The 12983-nt window shown below is 40.1% G+C and overlaps 1 protein-coding gene across 6 annotated transcripts in view; it reads left to right on the forward strand.

The window, feature by feature from the left end:
- Ankrd12 (ankyrin repeat domain 12) overlaps positions 1-12983 on the forward strand; it is a 91129-nt gene that overhangs the window by 25670 nt on the left and 52476 nt on the right. For all 6 annotated transcript variants that reach the window (XM_040752915.1, XM_040752914.1, XM_040752918.1 and 3 more), the window contains 3 exons: positions 2955-3101; positions 4914-5114; positions 9155-9297. In XM_040752915.1, the coding sequence (XP_040608849.1) occupies positions 2955-3101; positions 4914-5114; positions 9155-9297 (491 nt within the window). The remainder of the gene's footprint in view (positions 1-2954; positions 3102-4913; positions 5115-9154; positions 9298-12983) is intronic.

Below are 12983 nucleotides of genomic sequence, written 5' to 3' on the forward strand. Positions count from 1 at the left end.
TTCATAGGATAGATCCCACATAGTCTTTTTGATGGTTTCAAATTTTACAAACAGGTAAAAACACTGTTGCATGCTTTAGACCCAGGTACTCAGTGGACGAAGTCAAAAAGGTTGCAATTTGGAAATTGCTTAAACCCGACCATATAGTATGGTCCTGTCTCCAAAACAAACAAGTAAAACCACACACACACACACACACACACACACACACACACACACACACACACACACACAAAGAATAAATTTTAAATACAAACTTTGATAGTAGTTTAATACTTAGCAATTTAAAAAAATAATGTAATTGTCTCAATTTAGCTACTTACACCAGTCACTATTTAGTTCACTTTCTTTTCCTAGTTCATGTAAAATGTAAATTCAGTGTGGGGACACCAGACCTTGAGCAGAAATCAGGAAAATGATTATGGTAATTTAGAGTATTGAATGCAACTGTAAAATTTTTGTTAAAATATTTGGAATACATCCGACTTGTCTTCTTCTGACATAATTACATATTTGATCATTTGACAATATGTCTTCTCTGTAACCCAGGTATACACTGTAGAATGCCATCTTTTTGTGTGTGGTGGGGGAGAGACAGGGTCTCACTATGTAGCTCTGACTGATCTAGAACTCTGTAGACCTGGCTGGCCTTTAATTCAGAGAAATCTACTTGTCTCTGCTTCCCTAGTGCTGGGGTTAAAAGCGTGCACCATGTCCAGCTTGGAGTGTCTCTGTTATTTTGTTTTTTTTTTATTATATTAAGATGCCCAGTTTTTCAAGTAGTAAGCAAAGTGTCCAGGTGTGGTGATCCGCACCTGTAATCCCAGCACTCCAGAGGCTCAGGTGGGCAATCACAGGTTTGAGGTCAGCCTAAACTACAAAGCAAGACCCTGTCTCAGAAGCCACAGGAGGTAAGCGCTGGCTGGTGGCTCCTAGGCTTGTTGCCAGTTCTGCTCCTTCCCTTAGAAACACTGTCAACTTGGTGTTACATGTTCCTCTCTTACATACTTTGATTCTAGGAGAAAAATCAATTGGCTATATTTAAAAATTGTTATCAGATGAAAAGCCATCAAAAGCAACAATAATTGTTCCTCCCTAAACATTAGAAAACAAAGATCTGTGGAGATTTAGTAAGACAAAGAGTCTTTATTTCAGGGAAGAAAGTGCTCTCCAAAGACATCTTTAGGATTTATAATAGCTTTAGTGATGGGTTAAATGCTGTGTTAGATTGGATTTATATGAAATCAGTTCATTACCGATGATCATGCAGGAATGATGAAAATGAAAGCTAGAAGACATAGTAACAAAGTTGATTTTCTTTTTTAGTAAGTATGGAAATATTTAGTTTTGTTTGGAAAAATCAGTCATTCAACCTATGGACATGTTAGGGTTCACAGAATGACTGGAATCATCTATGAGCAACACAGTTTAAATTATTCCGACCTCATTTTTCTAGACCATTAATTACAATACCAGTTTTTTCTGATTAACTGGAGATAGCACACTGGACCAATCATTAACTTGTGACTATTGATAATATTAAATTTCAATTGATTTCTTGAAACTTGCTAGATTTACAACTATTTAATTTTTTGCTAATTTCAAATTTTATTAATTTTGCAACTCCTTTTTTTTAGGTACCTCCAAATCTGAATTTTAAATTCCAGAAATAGATATCTAATAGGTAACAACCAGGCATTTGATTCACTTATACCTGGTGCCTGAGTTAATTCAGGTGAATTCCTAAAAGAAAAAGACATGTGTATCTTGCATCTGTACCACCCAGTGCAGCCTGAGCCCATTACACAAAAGTGGACACACTTGCTTCATGGCTGGAGGGTTCCTAAATGGCTACAACTGACCTTCGTGGTTTTGGGATCTCTTTGAGAAGGACTTTGGAAATTTCTGGATCTTTGCAGGATACCTATTAACTCCCAGCCACACAGAATCTTTAGTTTGCTCATATTAGCTTTGATTGGTATCATTCCATGTTCAGCTTTCCAGTCACTGCAGTGACATGATTTGGTGGCTTTTCTTCAGTGATTGTTTTGTGTGTTGAGACATGTCTTAAATGCTTGGCCTTTTGCAAGATTGTACAAGTCATTGCTAGAGTTAGGTTGACAATTGTAAGGCTCATTGGTATGTAGGCTTAGCAGCAGTACTAGATATTGTGTGAAAGAGAAGTTTCAAAGATGTAATAACTTGGGCTTTTTGTCCACAGAGTCAACTGATCACAGATAAAAATACTTAGAAAAAAAACCCTACAGAATGTTTTGTTATTATTCCCTAAACAATCCAGCATAACAACTATTTCATAGCATTTATGTAGTATTTCATGTTATAAGTAATTTAGACATAGTTCAAAAAACATATGGGAGGAGTCACACGGGTTACATACAAACCCTGAACCATTTTATCCGAGAGACTTGAGCACTTGCAGGTTTATTACCCATAGGAAGTCCTAGAAACAATTCTAGAGGTATCAAGGGACAACTCTAATAAGGACTATTTGAATTGTTGTTAAAGATGTTATACTTTAATAGAACAAATGTCAAAATTAAAATGTTCCCAGTAGTAAAATTTCCTAACAGAACAATCAAGAATTGTTTTTATCTAGAGCTTTCAGAAAAATATTGCTTACGTAAGCCTAGCAGGCTTACGTATGCACTAGCATGCACTCATGTCTGTATGCACACATAGATCTACCAAAGAAGCTGTCTTGAGTACTTACGTTTGTTTCAGATTCTTTTTTGTTTTTGTTTTTTTGTTTTGTTTTGTTTTTTGAGACAGGGTTTCTCTGTATTGTTTTGGAGACTGTCCTGGAACTCGCTTGGTAGACCAGGCTGGCCTCGAACTCTCAGAGATCCACCTGCCTCTGCCTCCCAAGTGCTGGGAATAAAGGCGTGCGTCACCAACGTTGTTTCAGATTCTTATATGTTTATTAATCATTACAGAGAAAGAAGGTCCAGAAAAGAAGAAAACCAAAAAAGAAACTGGAAGTAAGAAATCCACCCCTGTTAGCATCCTTTTTGGTTACCCACTCTCTGAACGGAAGCAGATGGCACTTGTAATGCAGATGACAGCGAGGGACAACAGTCCAGGTGATTGACATCTGCAGCCACTGAGTTAATGTCTTCTTAGTTGGCCTAGAGCCAGGGTAACCTTGTCTTTAACATTTTTTGAGTTCCAATGTGTACCAGAAATCTTGTAAGTAGTTGAGAAATGGTGCTGAGTAAGGTAAGAGTCTTACTCTTGACAAGTCTATGTTCTAGAATGACTAACTGAAAAAGTTGTTGGTGAGACACTTTACTTGAAGTCCCAAAATGAACCTTTGCTTTTTCTGTGTCGAAAAGGGTACTGATGCTTTAGAGCTCTGGTTGTGCTGTCTCCTGAGACAGACGAGAAATTACATTCTGAATAGACTGTTCCCTCTTAGAGCAGGTGTTTAATGTTGTATGTTTTCAAAAGTAATTGCTTAAAAACCCTTTTTTTTCACCTAGTGATTCTGAAATTGGTGGGTGAGGGTAGAGGACTTTGTTTTTTGATGTGCAAACTAAATCAAGAATAAAAAGACATGAATCCATTAAGGAAGCATACATATATTTGATATCCATTATCACTTTAAACCTATTTTATGAATTGATAGAAAGGAAAAACATTTCTTACATTGACTTGTTACTAACATATCTGGCTCATTTTTGTTGTTGTTGTGTTGCTGTTGTTTTAGTTTTTGAGACAGGGTTTCTGCGTGTAACAGTTCTGGCTGTCCTGGAACTCACTTTGTAGACCAGACTGGCCTTGAAATCACAGAGATCCACCTGTCTCTGCCTCCTGAGTGCTGGGATCAAAGGTGTGCACCACCATTGTCCAGCCCTCTAATTGATTTTTTTCTTTTGTTTTGTTTTTTGAGACAAAGGTGCACCTCTAGCTGTCCTGGAACTTGCTTTGTAGACCAGACTGCCCTCACTGGTCTTTGCCTACTGAGTACAGGGATTAAGGCCCACTGCCTCACAATTTGTAGATTAAGAAGGTATTCTTCTTCAGCAGCTCTTTCTTCAGCAGCTATTGCATGTCTGTCTTTGTATGTGCATATATATGTATATGTGTATGTGTGTATATATATTCCCAAATATACCCATTGAGTCTACATAGTGTTACTTGTATATATGTTTTCAAAGCCGACCCTTTGGCACTGGACAACCAATCGGAATACTCTTTCCCTGGAGAACCCCCTGTCCTGCTCCTCACGACTCAGTTGCCTGTAGTTCTTTGTGTAGGGCTGAGACCTTGTGTGCTCATCTCCATCCAGTTGGGCGTGTTCCTGGTGACCTTGTTCAGCTCGTAGTTGGTGAGACTTTGTGGGTGTATAGCATCTGATGTTACCAGGAAGCACTGTCTCACAGCAGAGTCCCTGCCTCTCTGACTCTTAGAATCATTCTGTCTCTCCCTCAGTGTTCCCTGAGCCTTAGGTGTGAGTGTGTTTTGTGATTGTGTCCACTGGGACTGCAATCCCCAACTCTTTATTTTGATTGGTTGTGGTTTCCTGTGGTGGTCTCCATCTGTTGCAAAGAGAAGTTTTCTTGATAGGAGTTAGAAACTATAGTTACCTGTAGATATAAGGACAGATGTTTATAGATTGTTATGAGGGTTATGCTGGCTTACTAAATAAGTAGTTGTAGATTCTTCTCCAGTGACCATGGTTTCGCTAGTACTAATTAGTTAGGTAGGTTTCCAGTACCAGGTATGGCTTCCTTCTTGTTAAATGGGTCTGTCTTAAGTCCAGTTAGAGAGCTGCTGGTTACTGCCAAGGTATGTGTGCCTCTACTGCGCCTGCAGAGGTACTGTGCCATGCCGGTGGTTGTTGTGACTCATGGGTGATTGGGAACTTGTCTGAACTGTCTTCTTTCTGACAGACTCCACACCAAGTCATCCCTCACAAGCAACCCCAGCCCAGAAGAGGACGCCCAGTTCTTCATCTCGACAAAAAGATAAAATCAATAAAAGAAATGAGCGTGGTGAAACTCCTTTACACATGGCTGCTATTCGAGGAGACGTGAAGCAAGTCAAAGAATTAATAAGTTTAGGGGCGGATGTGAATGTGAAAGACTTTGCAGGTGAGGCCTCAGAGACACTAGTGTCCAGGGACTAAGATCAGAACACCCTGGCTGCAGTCTTAAAAGTACATTCTATTCAGAACTTGATGTATATACAAAACCTTGATTTCTGTTATGTTTCTTTTTATTATTTATTTAACTTTATTTTATGTACATTGGTATTAAAGTGTCAGATCCCCTGGAACCAGAGTTACAGACAGTAGTCAGCTGCCATGTGGGTGCTGGGAATTGGACCCAGGTCCCCTGGAAGAGCAGCCAGTGCTCTTAACCACTGAGCCATCTCTCCAGCCCCCCTGTGTTACATTTCTGTGTCAACAATTACTCAGATTTTTATGTATACAACTTATATATACTACTGTGTAACTATGTAAATTAGTTTTTATTTTAGGTATATTTGAGCATATGATACTCTAATATGGTTAATTCATACATGATTATTTAAAAAATATTTATTAACTTGAAACACGAACATCATAAGAGAGTGGTAATTATCTTTTTTTTTTTTCTTTCGAGACAGGGTTTCTCTGTGTCTTTGGAGCCTGTCCTGTAACTCACTCTGTAGACCAGGCTGGCCTTGAACTCATAGAGATCCGCCTGCCTGTGCCTCCCGAGTTAATATGTTAAAAGACATATTAACATTATTAGTGTGTTTGGGAAAATGGGACACGTGCCATACCATGTGCGTGGGAATCAAAGGACAGGGGTCCTCTCATTCCACCTTATGTAGGTTCCTCTGGTCTCCAGGCTTTTCCTGGTGAAGCCCCTCGGCTAGCCTCTGTTGGTTGTAATCACCCAGGTAGCATAATTCTTAGCACTCTTAAGAATGTAGGCAGTCAGAGTCTGTGACAATAAAGATTTCTCCTTAACTGCACATCTCTCTCTGCCGTTGGCTGCAGTCAGATGTGATTTCATGTAATATGCTCTTATTTCCTTCCCATACACTTCTCTTCCACAAAATTACTGGCAACTTGGAAAGATACCCTTTCAGTTTATTTTCATGATGATACATAAAAATTAACATTCACATGATTATTCATAGACCTTTTTTTTTGTTTAGTTTTTCTGAGGCAGTTTTCTGAGGCTTTGGAGCCTGTCCTAGAACTCCCTCTGTAGACCAGGCTGTCATCAAACTCACAAAGATCCATCTGTCTCTGCCTCCCAAGTGCTGGGATTAAAGGTGTGCGCTACCACTGCCTAGCTATATGTAGACTTAAAAAAAAAAAACTGAAATCATTCTTTCTGTGTCTGTAATTCTGCAATTTACCTATAATGTTTGGCAGGTATATATGTGTGTGTTTCATTTTTAATAGCTTCCTATTTTATAGAGTAGCCTTTCTGGTTTTTTTGTTTTGTTTTGTTTTGTTTGAGACACGGTCTCTATGTAGCCATGGCTGTTCTTGAATATGCTATGTAGACCAGGATGGCCTCAAACTCACAGAGATACACTTGCTTCTGCCTCCTGGGTTAAAGATGTGCCACCATGCCTGGCTTTTCTTCAGCAATACCATAGTGAACACTCTTTTTTTTTGTTTTGTTTTGTTTTTACGAGACAGGGTTTCTCTGTATTGTTTTGGAGGCTATCGGTCCAGCCCAGTCTCGAACTCACAGAGATCCGCCTACCTCTGCCTCTCGAGTGCTGGGATTAAAGGTGTGCGCCACCACCGCCCTGCAGTGAACACTCTTTTAGAAATGTATTTGTACATAGTCATAAAGTATTTTAGTAAAATTGAAATTACTATATTAAAGGAGATGCATATTATATATTATTTTAAATAATGGCAGCTTATCTACCAAAAGTTGGGTATCTGTCAGTTTATGTTTCCAAGAGTATATGAAAGCCAAGCAAAAGTCAATCCCAGCAATTTGGGAGGCCAAGACAGCTTTGCAAACGTGAGGCTAGTCTGGCTACAAAGAGAATTCAACATCAGACCCTGTCTCAACAACCAAAAAGTATATGAAGCAGTGCTTTTCTTCATGTTTTCACTAGAATTGGATATTATCACACCTATAATTTCAACACTTTGGACGAAGAGGCAGAAGGATCTTTATAGGAGAGGAGACAGGGAGGGGAGAGAGGGAGGGAGGGAGAGAATGAATGGTGAGGAGGGAAGGGGAGAACAGGGCAAGAGACACTGCTCCATTCTAGGGGAATGATCCTTTTTTTTTATCTACCTAAAACATTCTTTTACTGTTTGTCTGAAATTCCCCATTTACAAAATTTATTTTAAAACAATCTGAGACATGTATAAAAATTGAGTAAGGGATAATGTTGAAGCATTTTTTTTTTCTAAACTAAAAACTAGCAGTAAGCCAGTGTCCTAGGATGGGAACTTATAAAAATAAATAACAGGGTTTTTTTTGTTTGTTTATTTTTTTGTTGTTGTTTTTGGTTTTTCGAGACAGGGTTTCTCTGTATTGTTTTGGAGGCTGTCCTGGAACTCGCTTGGTAGATCAGGCTGGTCTCGAACTCACAGAGATCCACCTACTTCTGCCTCCCGAGTGCTGGGATTAAAGGCGTGTGCCGCCAATGCCTGGCTATAAATAACAGTTTATTCAGTCAGTTGATACTGTGTCCTGGCCAGGTATGGTAGTACACACTTGTGACTCCAGGGCTCAGGAAGATCCTAAGAGGACTGAAGCCATAGTATGTTCTAGAAAAACAGTAAAAGGAAATACAGAGCCTGGCAGAGAGGCAGTGGGGACACAGGCCTTTAATCCCATCACCCGGGATGCAGAGGCAGGTGGAGCTCTGTGAGTTTGAGGCCAGCCTGGTCCACAGAGTGAGTTCCAGGACATCCAGGCTACACAGTAAATAATACCATGCATGTGGGTGTGCATGTGCAGGGGGATGCAAGCTTTCTTGTGATACTATCTTTGGACCACCAACCTGCAAATAATGATCTGGAGACACATTATTAATTATGAAAATTTGACCTTAGCTTAGGCTTTTTCCCAACTAGCTTTTATAACTGAATTAATTCATATTTTTAAAATCTACATTCTGCCATGTGTCTTGGTTACCTCTTTTTAGTGCAGCATACATATCCAACTTGCTCCAAGTCTGCTGGTGAAATCACCAGGTTCCTCCTCCCAGTCTCTCTCTGTCTCTCTCTCTCTCTGTGTGTGTCTCTCTCTCTCCCTCTCCCCTCCCCTTCCCTCTCCTCTCTCCCCCCCCTCTTTTCTCTCCTCTCTCTCTCCCCCTCCCTCCCCCCTCTCCTGTCTCTCTCTTCTCTCCTGCCTAGCTGTTAGCCATTTAGCTCTTTATTAAACCATCAGAAGGTGCCTTAGGTGGAGACACAGCTTTACAGTGTAAAACTTTCCACAATAAACATCCATCCTTGTTTATGCATATGAGGGAAGCTGGTAAGAATTACATGAACTATTGGATACTGGAAAGATGGCTCAGAGCACTGACTGCTTTCCAGAGGTCCTGAGTTCAATTGCCAGCAGCCAGCTGGTGTTTCACAACCATCTGTAATGAGATCTGATGCCCTCTTCTGGTGTGCTCACAGACATGCAGGCAGAGCCATTATATACATAGTAAGTAAATTAATCTTAAAAAATTACATGAAATTGTAAAAATTATTATACTTGGGTGATAGGATTACAGTGATGTTTATGTTTTTTAATGCTTCTGATATTTCATTTGTGGAAACGTTTAATCATGAAAGCAAAGTGACAAATGTATTTTTCTTAGAAGTAGTATTATCTAGAAAATATACCAACATAAGACCATATAAAACATAAAGGTTTTAAATGACTCTTAACCAAAGTTACTCATATTTTGCCTCATTTTTCTGGGATTAAAGGCGTGCGTGATTATACTGAATACAGTTAGTATTTTACCAAATAATTTAGTTCCATTAAAACTGATACTCCCCCCAAGTGAACCTCCTTAAAATTGATGGTTGATTTTAGTTTCTTACTCGTTCCCTTTTATTTCTGTATCATGTTTGATTTAGACTCGATATGCTACATATAGATATGAATATGGAAAGTATATATCTTAAACTCTTGTTAAATTCATATCCTAACTTTAGGTTGGACACCTTTACATGAAGCGTGCAATGTTGGATATTATGATGTTGCTAAAATACTGATAGCAGCAGGAGCAGATGTTAACACACAAGGATTAGATGATGACACCCCCCTCCATGACTCTGCCAGCAGTGGGCATAGAGACGTGAGTATGGTGAACCAGTCACTGGTGTGTGCTCACACAGCAGAGGCCACCGGGAAGAGTTGAGCGTGCTTTTTAGTGGTCCAACCGTGAATTGCAATCATTGCTTCATCACTTTATCTTTGTTTTATTTTCTTTTTCCCATTTTCTGATCTCTAATCTGTACTTAATTTATTAGCACTGTTTTTTTCATAAAATAAGCAATGTTCAGCCAGGCATGGCATACACATTTTTAATCCTAGAGCTTAAGGGCAGAGACTGGCAGATCTCTTGGAGTTTGAGATCATCCTGGTCTGCAGAGTGAGTAGACCAGTGAGGGTTACACAGTGAGTCTCAAAAGAACTAACTCCCTGAAAATAAATAAAATATGTTATTTAATTGATATTAAGTTAACCGATTTGTCAGACATTTTATTACAATACTTTCATCTGTCAGATAGATGGAGTATGGTTGGAACACACACACGCATGCACGCACGCACGGCAGAAGTCATAGTGCTGTGTTGCTCATCTTTTTAAAAGTGGTTTTATAATTGACATAGGTTGAATTTGAAGTGAAAAGATGTGTTCCCTTTTGCTTGGTCAGTGTACTGTGCTCCCGCTTAAATAAGTTAGGTCTCTCTTTTTTTTGTTTGTTTGTTTTTTTTTTGTTTTTTTTTTTCGAGACAGGGTTTCTCTGTAGCTTTGGAGGCTGCCCTGGAACTCACTTTGTAGACCAGGCTGGCCTCGAACTCATAGAGATCTGCCTGCCTCTGCCTCCCGAGTGCTGGGATTAAAGGCGTGCGCCACCAACACCCGGCTCGTTAGGTCTCTCTTGTGAGCATCCATTTCCATATTTTAAAATTATAATACTTTTAAAAAGAGGTTTCTTTTATTTTATTATTATTATTTTTTAAAGGTTTATTTATTACAAGTACAAAACCCTGCCTCCATGTACGTCCACACATCAGAAGAGGTCACTCACCAGATCTCATTACAGATGGTTGTGAGCCACCATGTGGTTGCTGGGAATTGAACTCAGGACCTCTGGAAGAGCAGAGCCATCTCTCCAGCCCTGTTTTATTATTTTTTAAAAAAGCATTTTAGCCAGGCCATGGTAGCTCATGCCTTTAATCCCATTGTTTGGAAGGCAGAGACCAGTGGATCTCTGAATTCAAGGCCAGCCTCATCTATAGAGTGAGTCCCAGGATAGCCAGGGCTACACACACAGAAAAAGCCTGTCTCAACACCCCACCCTCCCACCCACCGGAATAACTTTAAAAGACAGGTGTGGGTAGTTTGTCTGTTTGCATGTCTGTACACCATGTGTGTGCAATGCCTGTGAGAGCCAGGAGAGGGCGTTGCAGCCCTTGGAACTGAATGTCAGATGGTTGTTAGATGCCTTGTGGGTGCTGAAGCCCAACCCAGATTCTCTGCCAAAGGGGTTTTAACTGTTGAGTCATCTCTCTATCCTCTAAAAGAGAAGCCAAAATAGTACAATGGAGAAAAGAAAGCATCTTCAACAAATGGTGCTGGCTTAACTGGATGTACACATGTAGAAGATTGCAGATAGATCCATATCTGTCACCATGCACAAAACTCAAGTCTATATGGATCAAAGACCTCAACATAAATCCAGTTATACTGAACCTCATAAAAAAAAAAAAGTGGGAAGTACCCTTAAACACATGGGCACAGGAGACCACTTCCTAAATATAACACCAGTAGCACAGACACCAAGGTCAACAATTAATAAATGGGACCTCCTGAAACTGAGAAGCTTCTGTAAAGCAGAGAACACGGTCAACAAAACAAACCAGCAGCCAACTACACATCTGACAGAGAGCTGAATTCCAAATATATAAAGAACTCAAGAACCTAGTCACCAAAACAACAAATAATTCAATTTAAAATGGAGTACAGATTTAAACAGAGAATTCTCAATATATAAAACCCAAATGGCCGAAAAGACATTTAAGAAAGTCCTCAATATCCTTAGCCATCAGGGAAATGCAAATCAAAATGACTTTGAGATACCATCTTTCACCTGTCAGAATGGCTAACATCAAAAACACTGATGACAGCTTATGCTGGACAGGATGTGGAGTAAAGGGAATACGTCTCCATTGCTGGTGGGAGTGCAAACTTGTACAGCCGCTTTGGAAACTAGTATGGCAGTTTCTCAGAAAACCGGGAATCAGTCTACCTCAAGACCCAGCAATACCACTCTTGGGCATACACCCTAAGGATGCACACTGGAACCACAAAGGACATTTGCTCAACTATGTTCATAGCAGCATTATTCATAATAACCAGAACCTGGAAACAATCTAGATGCCCCTCAACTGAAGGATGGATAAGGAAAATATGGTTCATTTACATAATGAGTATTACTCACCGGGGGGGGGTGAAACAATGAAATCTTGAAATTTGCAGGCAAATGGATGGAAATATAAAAAACCATTCTGAGTGAGGAAACCCAGACCCAGAAAGACAAACATGGTATGCACTCACTCACAAGTGAATATTAGATGTAGAGCAAAGGACAACCACACCGACAGAGAAGCTAGGTAAAAAGGAGGAGTCTACACATGGAGGGCCCCAGGAAGGGAAAGTAGTTAAGATCTCCTGGGTAAACTGGGGGAGGGGTGAGAAGGGATAGGACAAGGGATGAACATGAGGGATCAAGAGCACGATGGGAAAACCACAGACACCTGACCTGAGTTAGTGGGAGCTCGCAGAGTACAGACTGACAGCTGGGGAACGTCCCTCCATGGGACTGAACTAGGCCTTCTGAATGTGGGTGACAGTTATGTGGCCTGATCTGTTGGGGGGGTCCCTGGCAGTGGGACTAGGACTTATCACAGGTGCATGAACTGGCTTTTTGGAACCCATTTTCTATGGTGGGATACCTTGCTCAACCTTGATATGGGGGTGAGGGGCTTGGTCCTGCCTTAACTTGGTATGCCAAGCTTTGCTGGCATCCCAGAGGAAGCCTTACCCCCTCTGAGAAGTGGATGGGGTGGGAAGGGGGGCGGTAGGAGAGGGGAACTGGGGGTGGTATGTAAAATGAAAAATTTTTTCTTTAAATAGGAAAATAATAATAAAAAGATACCTTTTAAAGGGAGAATATTATGAAGAAATAGAAGACATTTTACATGCAGGAAAACTTTGAAATGCTATGGAAACATCAGGGTGGGAAACTCTGAAAGTTCCTTCTGTATTGCTATACTTCATATATACCAAAGTAATTCACAGAAAGAAAAGTACTGTTCAATATTTTCTGTAAGGTATTTTCCTGTTTTTTTCGTTAGAGACATTGTAATGTTGACTGGTAAAATAGCTCAATGGGTAGACACTCGCTACATAAGTGGAATTATACCTTGTGACTAAGATATATTTCTATGACTCTAAGTTTCTAAACATGCTCATAGGTGCACAGTATTTCCAAAAGCTGCCATTTGAGCACATATGCTGTACAAAATATTGTTTGCAGCTCTTCTAGAAGGACTCTGCTGTGTGTAGTTGGAAATTACTTGTCCCACCCGCCAATTCCGAAATAACCTCTCCAAGACTTATATGTACAATTGTTTGGCCAATGGCTCAGGCTTCTTACAGGCTAGCTCTACATATAAATTAACCCATTTGTAATATTCTGTATTTTACCACAGAGGCTCATGGCTTTTATCTCACCTCTTGCTTCCGGTGGCT

This window comes from Mesocricetus auratus, unplaced genomic scaffold (assembly GCF_017639785.1).
Source record: "Mesocricetus auratus isolate SY011 unplaced genomic scaffold, BCM_Maur_2.0 Super-Scaffold_100010, whole genome shotgun sequence".
Taxonomy (NCBI): Eukaryota; Metazoa; Chordata; class Mammalia; order Rodentia; family Cricetidae; genus Mesocricetus; species Mesocricetus auratus.